Source organism: Amblyomma mixtum, chromosome 5, assembly GCF_055824585.1.
Source record: "Amblyomma mixtum isolate Tamu chromosome 5, ASM5582458v1, whole genome shotgun sequence".
NCBI lineage: Eukaryota > Metazoa > Arthropoda > Arachnida > Ixodida > Ixodidae > Amblyomma > Amblyomma mixtum.
In genome coordinates this window covers 53,606,114-53,629,213 of record NC_143016.1, presented here as the reverse complement: position 1 = coordinate 53,629,213, position 23,100 = coordinate 53,606,114, and the positions used below count along the sequence as shown (strand labels likewise).

The 23,100-nt window shown below is 48.3% G+C and overlaps 2 protein-coding genes across 2 annotated transcripts; one reads left to right on the top strand and one right to left on the bottom strand.

The window, feature by feature from the left end:
• Window positions 1-799: 799 nt before the first annotated feature.
• On the bottom strand, window positions 800-8,802 carry RpL37A (ribosomal protein L37A). Its single transcript, XM_089544469.1, has 4 exons — window positions 8,672-8,802; window positions 8,368-8,496; window positions 8,193-8,275; window positions 800-900 (listed from the first exon to the last, which is right to left on the bottom strand). The coding sequence occupies exons 1-4, from the start codon at window positions 8,672-8,674 to the stop codon at window positions 837-839; spliced, it is 279 nt and encodes a 92-aa protein (XP_089400595.1). The 5' UTR covers window positions 8,675-8,802; the 3' UTR covers window positions 800-836.
• Window positions 8,803-8,940: 138 nt separating this feature from the next.
• On the top strand, window positions 8,941-21,999 carry LOC149342190 (acyl-CoA-binding domain-containing protein 7-like). Its single transcript, XM_089544470.1, has 4 exons — window positions 8,941-9,072; window positions 10,364-10,478; window positions 12,746-12,808; window positions 21,533-21,999. The coding sequence occupies exons 1-4, from the start codon at window positions 9,058-9,060 to the stop codon at window positions 21,604-21,606; spliced, it is 267 nt and encodes an 88-aa protein (XP_089400596.1). The 5' UTR covers window positions 8,941-9,057; the 3' UTR covers window positions 21,607-21,999.
• Window positions 22,000-23,100: the final 1,101 nt, after the last annotated feature.

The following is a 23,100-nucleotide window of genomic DNA, read 5'->3' as shown; positions in this document are numbered from 1 at the left end:
GTTTTGCTTTACTGGATCGTTGGCATGTCTGGCGATATTACTCTCAGGTTAAGCTGATCCATCCGTTCGCACTGCAGATGGAAGCTGATGATGTGTAATGCACAGTGAGTGTGTTGCAGTTCAACATGAGGTGTGATCGGCTGCAACGATAGTACAGTGCTCTCGTGCAGTGGTCACCAAAGCCAATCTGTTCATGCCACCGCGGGTTTGAAACTCAGCTGCGGCAATAGTTAATTTCTGCACCCTCAAGGACGCCACAGGATTTATAGTTAGGCTTGACCCCATGAAGTAGTGCTTTCACACTAAAGCAAGTGCTGCAGGTTCTCCAATGTACTCCCTTCAGCCACTGTGGATACAACCTCACCAATTCTCAAACAAGGTGCAGTATCCACAATTTTAAAGGAGTAGAAATAAACAAGCCTAATCATACTGCATTACTCCCAAGAGGTCATCTGATCATGTTTGACTTTTTTTTCCTCTTAGGAGATTTGTTTCCTCGACGAGGGGGTAGGCTCGAATGTACTAAGGTAGCTCAACAATTTATGGCAGCTGACTCACCTTGACTTTTTTCTGCTGCTTAAGTGCATGTATTAAATTATGCAACAGGAGAACTAGCAAAGTAAAATTTGAAACAACTTTAGTCTTGATGCATTTGTGTGCACAATGGTATGCTAAAGATAACAAAGCTAGCAATGGTTTTTGTTGCAATATTTCCTACCAACACAGGTGCACTTCATTTAATAAAAGCATAAGGTGCGCACCATGACTGGTTACAGCACGGGACAGAATGGGCCAAGGCTTGAGGGTTTTTGCAGTGTTTATTTACACATCTGTTTTTACTGCTGCCTTGTCTCCCGCAGGCGACGCACAGAACTCCTCACAGTGGCAGCAGCTGTGGTACTGCAAATATAAAAAAAGCAAAAATTGAAAAAGTGAAAAATGGCTACAATGGCAATGCTACGGCAAACAAAGAAATGAAGCGATAACAACAGATTTGTTTTTCATTAGGAAATATTGAGACAAACACATTAATAAGAATACAGAAAAGGAAGAACAAGAAAAATGTACATGAGCACAGCATATGGCACTTTATGATATATATTGTGCCAGTTTAAGCAGACACTTTAGTTATAGTATGTAAAAACAGCGTACTGTGCTAGGTCCAGAAAAAGGATTTAAGGGGAATGCTCAAGCTTTTGAAGCAAATTGGTTCATGAGGAAAGAGAAAAGTAGTATCACAAAACTGGAAATAAAGCTTGACAGAAATTGTAAATGTGCCACATCTGCTAATGTTTTTCGTCTATCATTTGAGCACATTTTGGTTTGGTTTTGTGGGGTTTAATGGCCCAAAGGCGACTCAGGCTATGATGGTTGGTTTATGGGGTTTAACGTCCCAAAGCGACTGAGGCTATGAGAGACGCCGTAGTGAAGGGCTCCGGAAATTTCGACCACCTGGGGTTCTTTAACGTGCACTGACATCGCACAGTACACGGGCCTCTAGAATTTCTCCTCCAAAGAAATTCCAGCCGCCGCGGCCGGGATCGAACCCGCGTCTTTCAAGTCAGGAGCCGAGCACCATAGCCACTGAGCCACCGCGGCGGCAACTCAGGCTATGAGGGACGCCATAGTGGAGGGCTCGGAAATTTCAACCACCTGGGGTTCTTTAACATGCGCTGACATCGCACAATACATATGCCTCTAGAATTTTGCTTCCATCGAAATTCGACTGCCGCAGCCAGGATCGAACCCGAGTCTTTCGGGTCAGCAGCCGAGCGCTATAACCACTGAGCCACTGTGGCGGCTAGATTTCCATTTGAAAAATGTAATTTCAGGAACCTCCACAATACTGAAAACAGTAAAATTTGACATGGTCATACATACATCTCCACTCAAACCTCATTCCACATGCCTGCCAACACTCGAGGGGTTTAAAGAGAGGACAAAGCGTGAATGTGCAGGAAAAACTACACACTATAAACTACACACTATATCGGGCATTTAGACCACCTGGTGGTCTTTTACTGTGTGCTGTGCACTGACATGGCACACATTGTGTTTCGTCTCCATCGAAGTGGGGTCACTGCGACCAAGAATGAACCCGGATCCTCCGGCTACCCAGCCAGAGCACCTTAACCAACCGAGCCAAAATAAAGGCTGCTGAACATCCAAATCACGCAAGTGTCCTTAAAAGCACGTTTTTTTTTTTTTTAAACTCCCCCTTCCATCACTCTGGGTGACATCTGCTGCCAGTTTCTTGAGTGAGTCCTGCGTTAAGGCGTCAGGTGTCAGGGCCTGCAATTGGCTTGCTATGAAACGTCACACTCTAATTGCAAAGAAAGCTAGCGGGTATGTGGTGCAGCGTCGATCCACTACAGTCAGACTGTGGCGGAGGAGCAAGCACACCACTGAAGTAAAGAAACAGAGCTAGGTGACATTTGTGGGCACAGCGTTGTAGTCCCAGCGTGCATATATATTTTTTCTGGCTTGCTCTGATGTATGAACGAGATGAGGGAGAAAAAGGGAGAGGCTCTGGTGCTACACAAGCTAGACAGAAAATTTATGTGGAAGAGCAATGGGTGAATCAATATCTATTTAGGCTTTTGCTTTTCTCACTCTCAGTGCAAACTATCGGGAACCCTTGTAATGCACATTTTGGATGCACTTTCTTTGTGACATGGGTACCTTCAAAGTGGCCCTGCACTCTGTGACTGATGACGTCAACCATGCAGTTATAAGGTAACCAGGTTAAGCCTAAGCAGTATTCACTGTGACACAAGCCACCTGCTCAGTTTGGCAAGGTCCAGTCGAGTGGGCCAAACAAATGCCTACTTGATCAAAACTGTACACGATTGACATGAGTACAGATGGATCCACCACGCGGTACCTTTTGAAGAAGATTTAAATATACCCTGCAACTCACTTCCTATGTCAATTCAAGAATTGGGACCCAAGTTTTTTTTGTTCAAAATTCGATATGGGACCACTAATTATGCAGCCTAATGTGCTTCCAAGCATGCTCTAGATTTTCATAAAAATCACTGCACCATCAGAACAGACTGATCATGCCAGCAGACATGACATCTATGGTATATGGTACAAATGCTATGACATCTCGCTATGCTATGATGGGGCACCGTGCAGGTTCAGCTTCACTTGGGCATGTGCATGTTTTCCAGTGCACTGCTTGCACAACAAAGCACAGTCTTTGTAAAAAGTAACCAGGCGGCATGGTTTGCTTCTAGCTCGTACAGTGGAGCCCTTACAGCTTCCCTCAAGCTGATATGGTCGTTAAAGGGAAGGACTAGGGGTCTTCTTACCTTCCAAGACGTTTTTATCTTTAGGAAAGTCACAAGGGCTCCACTGTACGAGCTAAGCAAACCATGCAGCCTGGTTACTTTTGACAAAGACTGTACCTGAACTATCAACTGGTTACGGCGATAAATGAAACATTATCATCAAGGACTGTTAGTGTCAGAGGCTCATAACTGTTTCATGCACAGCCAGAAACATACATCACAGCACTATGGCATAAGTAGCTTTAACAGAGCAAAAAAAAAAAAAAAAAGATTGAACTATATTCATACCTTGGTTTCAAAACAAAACTTGGAAGATGCTTAACCTACCCTTAAATGTTGAATTACAATTTTACATTGGCTACTTTGCAATACCAAGCAAATGTGGCGTGCGTGGACAATATGAGCATGTCATCTCTGAGAAAATTGCATTTTTAGGGTGGGCATGGAAAGGAATGAAAAAAAAAAAAAAACAGCATTAGAAACAGTAGCAGCAGTGCTGTTCTACACATAGTTCTACATAAGACAATGCACGGCGAAACTGCCTATGATTACCAGTGATGATGCTATGGTCAGATACAATGGTGGCTAAAATGGTGAGGGGACCAGCAAGCCCTATTCATGCGCCTAACCTCTGAAAAATTGATGCACTTCTGGTTCAACACTGCTTCAAGGCAAGCACTGTTCATAACCTCACTGAAGACGCGTGTTGCTATCATGTGGAAGTGTGGAAGCCCATTCATGATTCAATGTCTTTACTAATGTAAAGTAGGTATGAACAACTAAAATGAGTCACCCAATGCCCAACAGCACAGTGTACAGCCAGTGCGACCCAGGGCTTGTTCCAGAATTTCAGGGTTCCAGATTTCAAGGACATAGAAGGGCCACATCAAGGAGTGCAAGAAATATTTTTTTGATCAGAGAGTTTAGGAATCCTTTGCCTCCAGCTTAGCTCTGATCTTCCTCTCTGCGGCCACCATTTCTGCTTCCTTTTCCCAGGCTTTTCAGCGGAAAATGCTACCCTTGACAAGAAGAGCCAGGTCATTCTGAATCACAGCACACCTGCCCACTCCCTCAGGAATTCAGGCATTTCTTTTTTTTTTTTTAATTTTCACTATCATGTGCAGACATTCCGGGGTGACTCTTTGCCAACATGTACGACATTTCCAAGAGCATAGCTGCTTCTACACGTTGCTAACCTGTGGAGATAAATTTCGGGCTTTTCAGGCAACTTTTCATAGGTGGCCACCCATGTCAATCATCTTCTGGCACAGGATGCTCTTGGCTCTAGTGTATCACTCAAGTTTTCTCTCAACCACCTGCCACAATCCGCATTTTCAACCCAGGCAAGCTGAACCTGTTGAATTCCATTGGCAGATCCGAACCAAGTTTTTCTGCTCTATTTGGAGCGACTGTATTCCAATGACAGAATGAGAGCATGAGCTGTCTGTTCCAATGACAGATCAAGATCAGGTGACGATCATGGATCGCTCCGCGGAGAAGAGATAGTTGATTCGCCGAAATCGACAGATTTGACCGGAACCCTGCATGAAGTTTTCCTTCCCTGCGCATCTGCTTCCGGTCGTGACAGGCTGTGGCTGCTTCCTTCCTGTCATCACTAACGGTGATCCGGGCAACATACAAGGAAAATTTTAGCCCTTTTCTTTTATTGTTAGCCACATGCAGTGCCATCTAAGCCGAAATGCACAATGATGAATAAATAAAAATTACTGCATACATAAAAAACTTAACAAAATGTCAAATCTTTGTGACCACTTTTTTAGACGAAAATTTTTAACCCGATTGAACCTCCCACGCCTTCCGACGTCAGACAACGCGTACTTGCTAAGCCTAACAGCTCAGTAAATATGAAAACCATCTGAAAATTTGGCGTGCTTAGTTGCTGAAATTTTGTGGTGCTCACATCTTCTGACAAAGCGAAAGCTTTGTACGCCTTTCGTTTGCTGTGAACGTGAGAGACAGTGTCAAGATCGAATCGGTGGTGAAGCAAGAGGCCCCGCTTAGACGGGCACCGCCACGTTGCCTGAATGTAGTGCTGTGGAGTGCCCCCGCGGAAGTGCACGCATTCCATTCGAAAAATGGGAGGGAGCGATCTCTGCGGAGTGCTAGCGATCTGCCATTGGATTTCAACATTAAATTTCCGACTTGGCATGGAATTCTAACTTGCACCACACAGCACAAGGCATAAAGGCAAAACATTCATTGACACGACAGCCAACACCACTGGTGTGGAAAATAGGAAAGCGCCTCTCAGAGAGAACAGTGGAAGACAAAAGGAGGATTGGGAAAACAAGCACCCCACTGCCCGAAAGTTTACCAAAGAACCCGTGAAGAGGGTCGGTTTACTGCCAGCGCCTCACTGATGTGAAAGAACAGCAAACATTAAAACACAAAACAAGACTTGTATGATAGACGAACTTTCCGTAGGTGGTATGCACTGGTGCACAGCCGCACCACGGCGCTGCAGTGCGCCGTACCGGCCCCCATGATTGAGGTGAACGTAGCAGATGAACTCCTGCCCCGCAAGCATGTGTCACATTCAAACTGCCGTTTGGAATTCGGCGTGCATCGGAGATTCGGCCAGTAGTTGCTGGGTGCAATAGCTGTACGTCGTAAACGAACACCATTTCGATTGGCCAGCTGCGCTTGTAAGCGCTGCCCGAGCTTGCTGAGGAAACAGGCACAGCGACGAAAGTTGGTCGCGGGTTTCGTTCCCCTCAATTCTGGGATAGAAGCTCAGATAGTCGTTACCAGAGAACCGCATTTTGTTGAGACACATTTGTGGAGAAGTGATCGGTGATCTGGCCCCTCGCTACGGCGTCTGCGATGCATGAGCACACCGGGTAAATATCTGACAAAAGGCGCCGACTGTCTTGTGGGGGAGTCCTCTGCACACAACGCATACTCATGACCAGACTTGGGAAGCCTTGTTACCCCTCTGGAGCAGTCTTTCTGTTCCATAAAGGTCGTAGAATGTCACAACAGCTGCTTGTAAGGCAGCAAACTGGGCTAAGTAGTTATTCAGTTTTGCAATGTTTTGCAATGTGCATGCGTGTTAATTAACTTCGACTTGAGAGCACCTGCTAGCTGACACTTGATAGTCCGCGCTTCGTCAGTGTCGTGTCTCTTTTTCGTGCCGGCATGTGAGAACACAGCCCACGGTTCAAAAATTAGTGTGATATTTTAGTAGGGATCAAGGTTGCCGCACCAGCTCGCAAGCTTTCAGTATCACCCTGACACAAGCGTAGAGTCCACATCATCCACGATATAAAGATGCCGTTTAGGTAGCCACAACCGCACCAAAAAACAAAGCACATGCCCCAAGAATTCATTTTAAGATCAAATAAAGCATGATCAAACTTTGGTGGCTGTCCTGTGCTTGTTTAGGATGCACTTTGTCAAAAAATTTCGCAGGTCAACCTAAGATTAAGATTACAATTTGAAGCATTATATCAAGGTCAGATATGTAGTACAGCTCGGAAATCAACAGCTCTGTGCAGGTATACACAGTCCACAGTTATGCAAAGAGCAGAGCAGATGCGCCGCAGCTATCGAGTGGCGCTGGGTCACCATTCTCTTTCCCGCGAATGTGCCTGAACTACAGATGGCTCTCTGGCTTCACGGAAGCGCTGCTGTCATTAACCACTATCTGCGCTTCTATCCCAGAATTGAGGGGAACCAAACCTGCGCCCAACTTTAGTCTAGTCACTGCACCTGTTTCCTCGACAGACTTGAGCAGCGCTAACAAGCGCAGTTGCCCAATCGAAGTGGCGTTCGTTTATGGCGCAGTTACGTGCAGCTATTGCGCCCAGCGACTACTGACCGAATCCCTACTGCACACGGATTCCACACGGCAGTCTGAATGCGACACGCGAAGAGAACATGCCTGCGGAGCAGGCGTTCGTCCGCTATATGCACCTCAATCATGGCGGCCGGCAGCGGCGCACCACAGCGCCGTGGTACGGCTGTGCGCCAGTGCATACCACCTACAAATATTGTTACACTGACAACTTTAAATTCCACACTGCTCAGCACGAGCCTGTTGCTGAATCCACAAGCATATTTTATCACACCTACAACAATGCAACCTGTTTGCCTGTATTTGCACGAAGTAGAAAGAAAAAAGTAAAATGGATATATGCATCACTGCTCCATGTGTTGAATGGTTGCACTGAAGCACAATGACGATACATAACTCCGATCAGCTACGGTGTTCTTGCAAACCCTTAAGACAGACGTGCATGCTAGGATAGAGACAGCAAGCCCAGTGTGCACTTGTAACATGCAAGCTGAAAACACTAAGGTGCATGATTGATGGGCCATGGCCGAGTAGTGTTTGGAGCAGCTTATGAAATGAAGTAGAGGTCAGCACTACTGAATGTTGCGAGGAGTACGTATGACAAATGAGACCTTCACGCATGTTTTGTAGACTAGAGTTACCTGCAAGGCAACGGCAGTTTATGGTCACCAAGCTCAGGCTCACTGCCTGGGTCATGCCCCCATTCTAATACCATCGTATTGTCGAACTGACAATTCCTCCGAACGATCGCGGATTTTTGAACGACAATCCAAACAGAAGTATACTAGTACTGCCTGTCCAAAACAAATCAAAATGTTCGCAAATGCTCAAGCCTACCCTGCTACACCAGTCATGAGGTTCAGCGGTACACATTTGACGGACAATGTTACGTCACGACATGTGCGTGTTACCACACTACATAATCCGCGGGCATGTGATTTGTCACGTAGTGACAGCTGTTTTCATTAACGGCGACGGGAGCAGCACCGATTTCACACACAACTATGCGCGATCACGAGTACCGTAAAGTAGTCGGCGGGGCACAATCATGTTGGCCGGTACAGTGCCGAAAAACTCACCTGAAAACGTAGGCACCGCCAGCAACAGTCTTGCGGCAGGACCGACACTTCCAAATCCCAACACAGGTGCGCTTCATCGTATCCTATACAAAGCAAACACACCACGAAGCACGTCAGTAGGAACTATGCACACGGGCTGAACACAAGGACCTTGCTCGACTAGCTTTCGGCTCACCTTGCCACAGAATGTGCAGGTATACTTGGCGTGCTGGGTTATTTCGATCTTCTTCGCCATTTTACGAAGAGAGGCACCATATCTGGTACCATATTTGCCGACGATTCCGACCTTCTTAGTCCTCTTTGCCTGTGCAGAAAAAGTACCGGGGTTACTTACCGGCAAAATGTAAACAAATAACCACAACACACACAAAATCCCGGTTCTTAAAAGAAGCTTGTATCCCTCTTAGTCTATTTCTTACAAATTTCCAGCAAAGAGATAGCAAAAGAATTGGATTAATTGCGATTTAATCCAGACTTACCATGACTCCTTTGCTCGACGGAAACGACGCGCGCCGTGGAAAAGGCTGGAGAAGGCGCGTTGTTGCTAGACGCTGAGCTATTTTACGTCAAAGGCTCCAAAGGTGCACGTAGCTGATGTGGTTATGCCGTTCTAAAAACAATCAAAGAGACACTGCCAAACTAAATTTAGTTTTAATATTACAAATTATATTAATTTAAATTAAAACAATATTTGTGACATCTTGAGGAGAAACAGGCCGTGGTGAGCGTGAAAGTCGTGGGCAGCAGCCAAATCGAGGTAAACAGCACGGACATCGTCTACTGCTATAAAGGACGGAGCCGGTTTGTGCTTACCTGAATTTACTTCCTGGAGTTTATTCGCTCTTTGGATTACAAGAGAAGCATCATGAGTCTGGACGAGGTGAGGTGCTAAAGCGAAGCGCAGTCCGTTTAGTTTCAAGCACAATCAAAAGTACCGTCGTTGGATTATTGAGATGTTTGGCCCGCACCATGTTCTCTGCATTCAAACGGGATTACATATTCGGCGTCCTGTCGCACAAGTTCTAGAAGTGTAGCATCAATTCTTTCTTCATAAACGTTACTCGATTAATGATCCATTTGTACACGTTTATAAGTGGGGGCAAATGGGCAGGTGCGCGAGGTTTAGTGCGTGGAGCCGGAGACAGACCGGAGATTTTTATTTAGCGTGTGAGTGGGGCGTTGATTAAATGCTTTCTGGGGTCAAGAGGAGGAGGAAATACGTGTCTGCAGAGTCAGAGTGAAGGTTTTTGTGCTGTGGATTTCTTGCATCTCTGACTAGGCCTGCTAGCAAATGCGTGAAAATCTACTCCACATTTCAGAGCTTCCACAGCGAAATAAAAAGCGAAATGAATGCCGAAGTAAGTAGAACGGGGTTTAAACGCCTAAGTTTACTTCTAAACCTCCCATTCATCGACGACAGACTGGATCAGCCGAAAATTGTGTCAAAATTTTGGTTTACATTTCAGGAGAGCCTTGACGTTGTAAGTGCAGAGAGGTTTCAACGCCTCAGCCTATACTGGATATTCTTATCCCCACCATTCATCAGCGTTATCTATGGCATAAAGTATGCGCTGTGGCATACCTAGCGATTGCGGTGCGATTTGGCGATTTGTATTCTCTACGATTTTTCGCGTGCGTTCACCTTCTAAACTTCCAGTTCTCTGTTTTTGCAAGCCCATTTTTTTTTTTCCCCCTTGCGAGCGCTGCACGGTCCTCGTTTCTTCTTTTTTTTTTTTTTTTGTCCTGGGATTCTATAAATAGTACTAGTGGGTTTGTCCTAATTATTTCTTTGAAATGTGAGACACTGGTTCGATATTTCAGCTTGTTAATACGACGACTCCCCCCCCCCCCCCCCCCCCCTTCGTGAGGGGGTTGAAAGTCGCTGTTTTCTTGTCTTGCTCAAGTAACTCATTGGTTTGCTCTGGAGCATGATACGCGGCAGTAAAGTGGTTTCTCTGAAAAAAACAGCAGCAGGAAATAATTTGCTTTTGCGCACGCGCCTTTTAAACGCACTTCTTCGCGATTTAAAGACGGCTTCTCGGTCGGCATGGCGTATGAAGGAAATGTGAATCTTGCTTCTCCGACCCCGCCTTTTCGGCGCCGGAAAATCGGAGCGCGTAATGGAGAGTTGCTCGCCGAGCGTAATGGTAGGGTGGCTATCCTCCCCGCAGAGGTTCAACAAGGCCGCCGAGGACGTGAAGAACCTCAAGCAGCGCCCGTCTGACGAGGAGCTCCTCGAACTCTACGGCCTCTTCAAGCAGGGCAGCATTGGAGATTGCAACATCAGTAAGTCTTCTTGTTTCTTTTCCATTATCTCTTCATTAACCGTCGCTCGACAGCTGTAAGGGCAGCACTGCCATGGACATGAACGTTTTCCTCGGTAATTATAAGCACACAGTATTTCGCCTCCCCCCTTTTCGTTTCGAACTGTTTCTGGTTTATGGACATCGGATTGTCCACGTTCAGAATGTTTTTTTTTTTTTTTTATTCACCCCACTTCCTCCTGACTGTTTTCACGGCATCTGAGGCACGAATGATAAGCTTGCGTTAGGGGCCATGCCTACTACCCCCTTTCTTGCCTCGCTTAATAGGCGCGCCACAGGGAACGGAAAATGAGGGGTAGGAGGGGCAATACCGTAAAGTCTTCCCGTCGCGACGAATAAGAATCGTCTGCGCACCCGAGGCTTCGCTCTTCCGGCGCCAGGAAATAGCGTATTACATCAGTTCGGCCGGGCTTTTGAATCGACACGCATTCTCTTCTTGCCTCTTTCGGCTTTTGCAGCTGTCGACCAGGAAAGAAAAACTGAATGTGTTGCCTGACACAAATGACGGGATGAATGGAGAACGGCTCTGCAGAGCGTTCGCGGCACCGTGCGCGTTTCTCAAATCTTGACTTTTTCTGTTCTTTTTTTTTCTTTTTTTGCACATTTCGTTATGCCGAAGACCCGGTGTTATTTACGAGCAGGTTTTCAGACAAGATTGAAACGAGTCGTGGTTCGTACCTACGGAATACTTATACAGCTGGCCCTGGCCTGACGTATGCGGCGAACAGAAGGCGGGACTGGGTACCTGCTTTCCCGCTTTTGTTCTTACTTATTTTTTGCTGGTCGTTTAGTGCTATTTTATCCCTGCATGCTGAGCACCCTTTCTACTTTACTCTGTTCTTTTCTTTGTCCTGGTTTCGTAACTTTTTCGTATTCGAAGAGCTGACATTTTGAGTTTTATACCCTGCTTTTTGTGCGCCGTAGGAAGTCGGCTTTTTTCCGTTACAAAATCGAACATTTCATTTCGCCCTTGCTAAAAAAATAGCGCATTGTAGCCTCTGCTGATTATGCGCCTTATATTGCGCATAATTATTTAAAACGAATAAAAAAAAAAGAAAAACGGCGCAGGGAAGCACGAACTCGATATCTAGGCCTGTGTCAAACAGAGCACAGCACGAACGTCTGCACAGACGTTGTGGCTCGAAGAAAGGAACGTTAAGAAAAGAACGTGAACTTAGTTGGAGCTGTAAATCCCAAATTTGTTCATTATTCTGCATTGAACTTGGGAAGGCATTGGACAGACAACACGTCCAGACGAAACCTGCTCAAAAAAAAAAAAAAAAGAAGAACCAAAAAGAAGTATGCTTCCCATTCATCAGCATAATCCTCCTCACGGGCCAACTGCGGCAAAAAGGCTTTTCCTAATGTCCTGCCATTCATGTCCTATCCTTCCCTCTGAATCCATTGGAAGCTTCTCATTCATACTTAAAAAAAAAATCTTTGACTGCGTGCGTATAGTGTGTTCCCTTTCATAAAGCTACCTGCACCGTCGGATAGAGGAAGATGCGAAATCTGCAGCCCCCTTTAAATTTGTGGGTCGGAGTTAGATTACCAGCCCAATCACCTCGCGTACCCCCGGAACACGTGTTCAACACTGTCCTCTGAGCGCAGCCTCTGATAGTCCGTGACCCATCCGGCGAGATTATATCGCGCTGTCGCTTATCAGCGACCCTTCCTCGGGGACGGCATCATCCTAGTTCTTGAAGCTCGCTGGGCACTCCGCCGTTTACCCGCCTCTCTGCATCGCACATCGACATACAAGCATCACCCATCCGGGCATGTTTGGGTTTGGGCTAGGGATTGTACTTCAGTGTATCTATTCCATCTGACTCTAATCTATTTTTCAGCTGTTTTTTTTTTCTTTTTTGGTATTGGCCAGAGTAACGCCCGCGGCCATTGCCCCCGCCATCGCTGGCCTTCAGCCAGTGGCGGAGAGGGAACACAAGGCGTGGCGTCGCATGACCCAATCACAAAGAGCGAAAAACAAAAAAAAAAGAGAGAAACGAATAGAGTCGAAGTGGAACCGTTATATTATGCCAACCCGATACACGAGACAGCAGCGCTTGTGTGGTCTCCTGGATCATTTTGGGTGCTGCGCCTTCTTGTCGCTTTTTTTTTTTTTTGTCCTGTAAGATGTACTGAATTACTTTACCATACAGGCCTTGCACAAAGAACGCGCTAGATGAAAGGCCCGCACTTCATGGCGTCCCTCTCTCTCCCTCTCTGCAGGCCAGCCCGGCATGTTTGACCCCAAGGGCCGCGCCAAGTGGACCTTCTGGAACAAGAAGAAGGGTCAGTCCCTCATGCTCTGCTTTATCGCCGCCCTTTGATCTTTCGATTCGGCTGTTGCTTATCACCGTTCTTCGAGTGAGAGTGCGCTGCTGAGCCGGCACTGCAGGGGCTGCACTTGAGCAGTCCGACTTCTGCTTCCGCAGCACTTTCGATCTCCGTGCTTTTTTTTTTTCTTTTCTTCTTTGTTCTCAGCGAATGTCGCCGATCAGTGTGCTGAGATTCTCGCCGCGGCGCCTTTCAGGTATCGACAAAGGCGCTACCCGGGCTTCTCAGCGAAATGAGTATTGAAGCGCTCTGTCAGTGAGTGTGTAGTATATATATGTACACTGAAACCCGTAGCGGCGCTCCGCGTTTTTGGGCTCTGCAGCAGTCGGACGTCGGAAAGCTGACGCCGAGCAATCTTATCTTTGGCACGCGGTGTACGCGTGGAGTTTTCCTCTTTCGCCGTACTTGCGCGAACGCGATAATCTGTGTAGGAGATGCGGAAATGAGAAACTGGAAAACTCGAGTAATGCTGCGCGTTCGCTGAGGAACGACTGAAATAACGACTGTGCTTATGATATTGAAAGCGTTTAAACATCGCGTTTTGTGCGCAAGGTCCTGGCGCTGAGGGTGAAATTCTTCTGGGGAGGCGGTGGAAACGCGTGTTTGTATTTGCCAACCCTACCAAAAGATTGGATCTTTACGTGTACTCTCCATGGCACGAAACGTCGCACCTTTTCAGGAGTCAGTGGCGACCTTGTGCTCGTCAGCCTCTAGCCAGCACACATAGACACGTAGATCGTGCAACGCTTATGGCTTCACTCTGTGGCATCCTTACAAGAGCACTTGCAGGCATTACCGAGTAGGGAACTTGTACATGTATATACTAAATTGATCATGGTGATGTAGCCTTTTCCGCTGGTGGGAAAGGCGAAGAAGAAACGGTGTTCCTTTATGCCCAGCCGGACGGAGAGGCCTAAATGATTTGATCCAGCACCGAATGGCGCGGCGATGAAGCGTACAGAAGGCGCACGTGTCTACCGCCCCGCGCGCGAGTCTGCGGACTCTATTCACCGCGCTGATTGCGCGCGGAATAAGGATGCCGGCCTGTCAGCGGCCGACCTTGCTCGAGTTTGTTCCCATGTACAGATCGATACCGTTGCCAGCGGCGACGCGTTCTTTACAGTGCGAACAGTGCCGAGCTTTCTTTGATCCCCATGTTTTGCTGCTTTCGTCTGCCCCGAGTGAGTACGTTAGCAGGGAGCTGTACGTAATCTATTTTTTCCGGAAATGTTTAGGGTGCCTGGGCCGCGTATCGAAAATATCGGTGCTCACCCTCGTGCGTAGCAGAACGAAATGCAGTATTAAAGTTTCACTCAGCTTAATTCTGTTACCTTACGGCATTGTATGACCCTGCTGCAGAAACATTAGTATCCCTGTGATATTTTAAGTTGTTGGATCACATCGAGTGTCGTCGGGCGGTGACACTTAAGATGTTGGTAGGAGTCTTTAAATACGTGGGCAGGTGTCGAAAATAAAAACAAACATACGATGTCTGGCTCTCCAACTGAACGGATATAGCTATTGTTAGTTACCTGTACTTGGCATAGCGCCTGTGTCCACTTAAAGGCCCCCTGCCCACCCGCGGCCAGCAGACACTCTCTACCTCACTTTGAGCGAGCCTCCTCTCCTTCCATTCCCTCCTCGAAATTTTTCTCTCCCGCTCCTCGTCGAGTAGGCTCGGCAAGGCAAAATCACCCCTTCGTTCTCCGGTGTAAGTCGGAGGCGTGGTGTCTGTGGAGTGCGTCACAGGGCGACGTCATGGCCCCGCCTTCAATAGAATTATTTTCTTGGTTTTTGCATTTTCTCCGCACACTGAACGATCGAGAGGCGCGATCGGCTCGACCACCTAGACTTGTTAGCGAGCGCATCCTTTCATGCATCTGTTTGTCATTCCCAGTTAACGAGCCACCTTTTCATTTTCTTTTAGGCCTCCCCACCGTTTCACGAGCGGAGGGGCGGAAGTCGGTTGTGTTCGAAACACACGGCGAAGCGCGGACCCGGCAACCGCCCGTTTGCTTTTCTCCATGCGTGTTTGTGTTCTGTGTGTTTGTGTCTTTTCTCCGCTCCAAAGCATATGTCATTCATTGGAGTCAAGGCGTACGCAAGATGCACGAAAGATAAGCGGTATGTGTGCGGAGCGGTAAAGTGGGCGAGCGAGGGAAAGGCTCTGCTGCACTACTAATTAAAACCTTGTTTTGGGGGGCTCGCATAGAAGAAAAGAAACTGAGAAGGGAGCGCGCACGCAGAGCGTCTCGTGACGGGATCACGGCGGGGGGGGGGGGGGGGAAGGGGGGGGGGGCGAGCCAACTCCCTCAGTTTTACTGTTTTTTTACTTTTTATGGCTAGGGTTCAAGGCTGTCGCCGCACGCTCCCTCCGCAGTTTTTTTTTTTTTGTTCCTTCATGCGGGTTTGTAGGCATGAGCCAGAACAGAAGGCGCTGCGGAAAGCGTTGTGCAGACGACGCGACGCCAAGGCTACGCCCAACCTTCTCCCGTCAGTCAGAACGATGCACCAATGGAGTGCCTTTAGCGAAAGTAGCCCCCCCTTGACGTCAGCGGGGTGCAGAGTAGTGGGCCGGGCCCGTTTTTGAAGGAAGGAAAGAACGAACGGGCTTTGATTTGAATTTTCGCAGCTTTTCGGGGCGCGCATGGCTCTAGTATTTTGCAGAGGTTATCTTCGATGCCTCATCTATGCAGTGGGCTTGTTTTTCAAAAATGTCCGGACCCTGGTCAGTGGCCCTTTAACATTCGCTCCGGTAATGGAGACGGAAAATTATAAAACAAAATATATCCGCCCATATCCCGGTGGTTGCCTGAGGAAAGTGCCTAATTAAGTTCGATTCGTATAGACCTTGCTCCTAAGGTGAGCCATAGGAGGCTTTACAGTGAGCCTTGGAGCAAAGTGCAGTGCAGAACTTTGCGGTGAAGTGCGCTTCGCTAGGGGCGTGTGTCCCGTTCTCCCTTTCTTGATGTAGTTTTCGTGCTGTGACCACGTTACCTTGAACAAACAACTCGCCTGTACTTCCACTCTCGTTAGGATCGATACAGCTTTTATTATTTGTTCCCCCTTTTTAACGCGCCGCGCGGGTGTAATTGTCTCCGCTCCGAGCGTAGCTCCTGTGCGAGCAAACGTGAATGGTTGCCAAGACTGTCAATTGGCAGACTGACGGGTCCACGTTTTCGTTTGCAAGCTTTGTGCTTCAGTCTCGTAAGGGCAGCGTCGACGTCGGCGTGGTATATTTCCACCGCAAACTTCCGCCTTCTCGGGCTAGCCAATGACAGTGTATCTGAAGTGATCCCGCAGCCGCAGGAGGGTCATGTTGGGCTAGGCAGGGAATGATGGGTGGTATCGGCAATGTGTTATCTGTGGTCAAGTTATCAGAGTGGGCGGTCTTGTAGACGGTGCGACGCAGCTATCTTTGCCACTTCACTGCTGCGAGGACGGCGAAGGCGTCTTGCGCATGCGCAAGCTTTTGCTTCAGAAAATTGTTTCGTAGAGGGCGTTTGCGCACACGCTCACTCTGATGGGCGGACTGCGTGGCGCGTATCTCGTGACAGCGATGGCGAGCCGGGGTAGACGTTTGGGCGGTAACGTAACATATACACTGTCCGGCCGTATACACGCAGGAGCGCGCACTTTTCCTTCCTTCTCTCTTCCATATGATCTTTGTCCCCGTGCGTGTTTACTTTTGCAGCTGTGCGCACACACGTCCGTCCTGCGAAGGTGTGCTCGCGGATGTCGAACAAACATTTGGCGGAGACGCCGTTCTCATAACGCGGAAACTTGGCGCCGCGTATGCGCGCGCTTTTCCTCCTGAACTTATAGCTGTGCCAGTGCGCTGTCGCCTTGCCCTTATTTTATGTATAGACAACGAAAGCTGGCCACTTAGACGATCGTTCTGGCACCGGCAGTCCCTTTTTCGAAGGAGGAAGTGTTTTTGAATTCTGACGATACTGGTGTGTTCAGCGGTTTGTCGCGTCAGCACAGGTGTTAAAGGAAGCTGTGCGAATAGACGGAATAGACGCGACTAACTTCCGTTTGTGCACATGTGAATTAACGGTCGATGACCTTCGTTGCGTGCGTAATACAAGTGATGGCCTCGGTGTGTGTGTGTGGGGGGGGCAAGGTGAACTTACAACTCTGTGGCCTAGTGAATTTTTTTCACTGTCTACTCGTTGTCTTGGTAGCCATTGAATTGGGAGTAGTTCCGAGGAAGCATGCTGCCATCGTGGGCTTTGCGAACCGCATGGTGCCGAAACCGGTGGCAAATTATGCCGCAGCCTCGCGATTTCGCGAACTCGCGCGCTTTTTCCGGCATAAATTCCGCGCGCTTTCAAAAGCGCGCAACCCTCGTTAAATGGAACGGCGGACATAGGCGCGCGCACATAAAAGGGCGCTCGCGGGGCCAGGTACCCTGCAGGTGCTCGGGGATTGTTCTCTTTGAGTGCACAATGCGCCCGTATAGAGCTTCCTCTGCCTCCACGTAACGGGCCACGTCTCCGCGTTCCATCCGCGCACCACGACGGCGTGGAGAAGTCCGCGTGCAAGGGGGGGCAGGCACCGTTGCGGGCCTCTTTCTTTCCTTCGACCCAAATAGCGGCAGCCGTTCAACCCCCCCCCCCCCCCCCCCCCTTTTTTTTTTTCGTTCTGCTTGGCGGCTGCCCAGAGTTCTTTCCTGTCGCCTCGCTTCTACGCGGCTGCCGCCCGAAATACCTCTCTCGCTGGACCGACAGTCCATCCGACACGCTCTTCGGACTGTTCCGAGCTGCGGCCGCCGATCACCTCTCCTAGACTCACGTCGCATTGACGACGGTATTACCGTCGTCTTGAAAAGGTGTAACGGCTCATCCCCCCCCCCCTTTTTTTTTTTTTTGTGCACCTGGAAAAGATGACGGGGCAGCTCGTTGAGCTGTGTAAGTTTCCCTCTTGTAATAGAGGTTCGTTTGTATTAGATTGGTTTTCTTTCGCGCCTATTTTCGTTCTAAAAGAAGTGGAATACAAGAGGAAAGGCGGAAGGCCTGCCGTCAACTCGACTCCCCTGACACGGGCCGCAGTGTACAACTAGTGTATGTACAACGGAAATGCCTCCATTAATGTTAATCATCGCGCGGTAGTTGCGTGAACTCACATTAAAAAAAAAAAAAGGTACTCGAACAAAGCACAGCAATCCATATGCGCTAATTTGCTTAATAGAGCGATACAACAAAGACAAAAAACGAAACCTACAGTTAGGTACAGCTAACGCCATATAATCTCATGTGCAGCTGCTTTGCTGCCAAGGCTTGGTGAGAGAAAAAGAAACAGATTTGATTTTCAGTTTTTCGAACGGCTCTCTAGAGCAAAAACGTTGCTCTCGAGCATATATAGCTTGTTGTATTTTGTAGGTAGCCACAAACGGATACGTTTAGGCGCTTTAGCTCTTCCCATGGTTGCTCGTGGCTTTCAGGCAGCACGTATCACTCCCTTTTATATTTTTACGCTGTATAAGAAAAGCAAAGAGTCGAGCTGATTTTGCGCCACTAATACGCGTATAACATTAGCCTTAATTGCCGAGGTAAGCAGGGTCGTTATCATAGACGTGCCTTAACAGCGCACATTTGTTCGCGGTGTGTTTAAATGGATAGCGATTACTGGTCAAGTCATTTAGCTACCACGTTAAGGGCTTCGTCCCGGGGTATGTTTGTGCCCTTAGCGATAATTTGTTGAGCTACGCTGTACGATAAATCTCGAGGGGACACAGTGCACGGTAATTAGCTTAAGTAAACCCCTACTGCATGTTGTGCGTTCTGTAACGTCTTTTTCTTATGCTGTAGTTTTGCTGTCAGCGACGCATGCTTTACTGAAAGGAACAACTATAACATCCAACAGCGTACATTTCTGGCGGTGGCGGAAGTCATAGTCGTGCGTGTTCGATTTGATTTTAACGAGGGTTTAGGTGCTCCGGCGGCGGATCTTGAAATGAACGTTTTTATATCAACCGAGTTCGGTTTGAACGTTGCCGCCGCAAAGGAACTCCCGTGTCCAGAGGGAGCAATTTGGTCATTCGACTGCATCGATGTCTGGCTCACTTTCAACGCCTGCAGGGGAGTCCCGTGCGGACTTACTCAACCGAGTCGATTATACAGGTTTTCCTTTGCAGAGCCCGCGATCACGTAGAATTCTCGTCGCCTTATCTTCCTGGCCTGGATTTTCTCGAAGAGTTCTTGGTTTTTTCCGGCGCGCAGTGTGCGTAGTAGTATACGTGCGTGCTGACTATAACTAGCAGCAAAGAGCGGTCTAGATTTTCCACGAACTGACTTCCTCGTTGACGCGCCGACTTCGTCTATTCTCACGGAATCTCGTCATTTCTTCGCTGATGCGTGAAGGCCGTCGGTCGGGTTGGCTATCTCTCTCACTCTCTCTCTCTTTCTCTCTCTCGTTTCTTTCTTTTTGCATGCGGATTTCTTTGCCGTATCCGCGCCGGTTGCCTGAATTCATGTCCCCTGCAGCAGACGCAGCATTCGCATGACGCATGTGTCATCTGGCTTGCTTTTCCCGCGGTTTTAACGAAACGCTCTACTGAACTTTCTGCGAACTGTCAACTGATCATATGTCGGAAAGTGGGTCATTGTGTTCTTTTCTTTATCCCCGCCCCCTTTTGCCTTTCACGACATTCTACTCATATCATACATTCAGTACACGCTGCGCAGAGAAACATTGTTAGCGCCTTGTTTGCTGGATGCACAGGGCACATGGGTTTCGAGTTTTAACGTCATATCGTCACGCTGGGTGTTTTTTCCTCCTTTTTTATTTTTGGCGAAAGAGGTTTCGTTTGTGGCTGGTTTTTTTTTTCCCCGCTAGAGGGCTTACGTGCTTACATCTCGCCTTTCCTGCAAATCAATCGCTCAGTGGAGAACGGGCGAGACGGTTGTCACTCTCTAAATATATCTCTGAATGTACCTGCTTCGCATTGTGTAAAGCACGTCGCCCTTTCCGCCGCTAAGACTCTCCGGGTACTTTTCCACGTTTCGAGCTTCTTTTTTGGCGCCGCTCGCAAGAAGCCGTTGTTAGCCTTGGTCGACGACGAAGACGTCTTATCCACTTCGAAGAGAGACAAGGAGGCGGCGATTCCCCCTATAACCGGTCCGGCTTGTATAATAATGCGTCCTCCTATACGCCCTTTAGCGGCGGCCGGTGGCGGCGCCAATAAATTGTGCCGCCTTTCCTCGTCGGGAATTCCTCGTGCGCATCTCTCTTTCGACGTGAGCGCTCGATTTTTTCGCGTTTTTCTTTCACTCCCGCCTGTCTTCCTTACAAAGCAGTGACGGCGCCGCCATCTTTAAAAATTCAGGTCATATGCACGTATTCTCTGCGTATATTCGGAGAGCGGGTGCGCTGATATATATCTTTTTTTCCTCTTCGCCGTTGTGCACGCGTAACACGTAAGCGAACTGACGCAAGCTACGAATGCGTCAATCGCGTAATGTCGAGTAAGGTTTCCTGTGAAGGCCGTGGTAAACGGCACAGCGAAGCAAGGAACTTGTCCGTTTTAGGCTGCTGGGTAGACTCGTTAACGCTGCCGCAGAAGTGCGCGGCTTTGTAGAGGAGGTGATGAACAGACTGTAGTTCGCGAGCGCGGGTGTGTACAGAGATTTAGCTGAGCGGAGACGTACTGGAGGAGACGTATGCCGGTTTACCGGACGCCCCCTGCGCATGCGCTGGAGGCGTCCAGTGAACCGGTACACGCCTCCTCCAGTACGTCTCCGCTGTGCTAAATCTCTATTGTATCGAGCAGCGAACGCGCCGTTCCCGGCTTCTGTACAGCTGCATGAGCACGGTGCTGCAAGGAACGGTCAAAATGGCATTTCACATAAACGCTGTTTAAGGCTATGTGACTAATTGGAGAGACATGGGAGAGGCCTTTGGCCTGCAGTGGGTATAGTCAGGCTGATGATGATGATGATGGTGACTAACTGTAGCGCTCTCTTATCAGAAGGTGATTTTTTTTTCACTGGAAAAGCAGCAATTAATGAAAAACAGGGACTACAGGCCTGCTAACCTGCGAAGCTGAGCTGTTAGAATTCCCCCAAAATGTCCTGTCGCCGGTGGATGCAATGTCATGTTTCAAGAGCTGTGCCCCGGAACATGACTCTCCATACGCGGTACATGCATTTCGCTTCTTAAGCGTTTGCAAGAAGCTTGTGCGATCTGCGTGCTTGTGCGTCATGTACTCAAAATGAGTCGTTTTCATCTTGTCTTTTCTGCGCTCAAACCTCATTCTTTCTCAGCGCTTACATATGGGAGAGCTGAAGCAGAAGAGAGTCGCAGTGTACTTCGCAATGGGAAACACTGGACGACTGCGAATGAATAACACGTAACGGAGTTTGAAAACTCGGGAACCGAAAATGGCATGTCGTGGATATTCTTCGGGCTTTTTCTTGCTTGGCTGTACGTGCGAAACAGTACACTCTAAGCAGAAAGGGGTAAAAAGGGGGTGAGCTGTCCTGTAACGCTCTCCCTTTCATAAAACGGAGTACGCTAAGGACAGTTTAATCCCTTTACAGTCGCATATAGGCGTATTAGTGTTTACAGTGTACTTACGGCTCGAAGTGTGTGATGTGCTGTTTGTAGGAGCGTTAATTTCCGCCGTAAAGTTAACCCGCGCCACAATCGCTTAGTTTTTACGTATCTCTTTTGCAGGAACCAGCCAGGACGAGGCCAAGGAAGCCTACGTCAAGTACGCTACCACGCTCATCGAGAAGTACAACAAGTAACCTGGAGGCGACTCTGCGGCCGCGGCGGCTTCGCGCTTGTGTTCTCCACCGTGATATCAACGTTCCTCGTATTCGTCCGAGGTCGGGCACACTCTCTACCTTAGAGTGACGACGCGTTGTCATGCTGCCGCGGCCTTTGAGCACATATCTTCGTCACTTACACACATCTGGGAACGCGTGTTGTCTCTCTCTATATATTTTTAAACTATCACTTGTCACCAAGGCAATAACACTGTCCATTTTCCTAAATTATCTGATCTCTCGTGATGTGCACATCATTTCCGGCCCAAATTTTAATGGGACTCGCCTCCTGCGGTGCCCATAAGATGTTTTGTACATACGGAGGTTCAAATAAAATTCGACTTTTTAAACAAAAGGAAATTGTTGTTATTTGTAAACTGCGCGAGAGCAGTCGCATGCGAAAGCAGTAACAAATGGGGCTGGTTGCATCAGCCGTCACAGCTGTTTACTGCACTGCCTGTAATCTCGGCATGCTGCTGTTACGTCTTTAGGAAATGAGAATTGAAATAGTATTAACGCGCTAACGTTACAGGCCACGTTACGCAGGGAATCCGGTGTCAGCATTGTCGGCGCTGTGACCGACAAATCACGAGCATGGCTCTATAGCAGGTGGTCCCCAGAGGGCAACCTAGAAGGCAGGTGGGCCATTAGGTCTCAGGTGACCTTGCGGCGTCCTATCTGCCCACCGTGGCAGGTGGCTCGGGAAGTGCTCGGGAAGGTGGCTCGGGATTGGTCGCTCGGGAAGTGCAACCTGGGCCGCCCAAGGCCCACCGCTGAGAACACCTGCCATCACAAGGCCATCGCTTAACCGCTGCACCAGTAGTAGTAGAGGACCCCCAGGGATCAGTGAATGTAGATATTGACCTTCTGCATATATGCTAATTAACTCATTACGCTATCGCGTGATGCCATTAAGCCGGAGCTTAAGTGTCTCCACCAATTTTTGTCTGAGAAAGCTTGTATCTTCTGTATACGCCACTGTGGACAGTGCCGTTAAGAAAAGTTTGACGTCTACTGCAAGGTTGCCTGCCGCTCCACAGATATTTGGATGACACGTCAGAGAGCAGCTGTACTGTGGGCGTGAATTGATAAACAAAAACGCAAAAAAAAACAGGCAATAGGCCTTATACTAAACCAGCAATATTCGCGTGCCGCCTAACTGTGCCCCATCTTTTGCTTGTCTAACTGCTTCTTTGACTGCTATTCCCGGTGAAGCGCATTGCCTTTGTGGTGCGTTAAGCCACATCAAAACAGAGAAGCAATCTGCAACTTGCACCAAGTTGTGATATTTTGCGTGCTCGAATACATCCGAGACTGCCACAGCTCCAGAGTTAGCTGCGATTTGAGGAAAGCGCAAGAAATGTAATCTGCCGCACAAATGAACGTTGTCACGTCGCATTCTGGTATTAAACTACAAAAAGTGAATCAAAGCTACAAAATGAACCCAAGGATGTACGAGATTTAACGACCTGC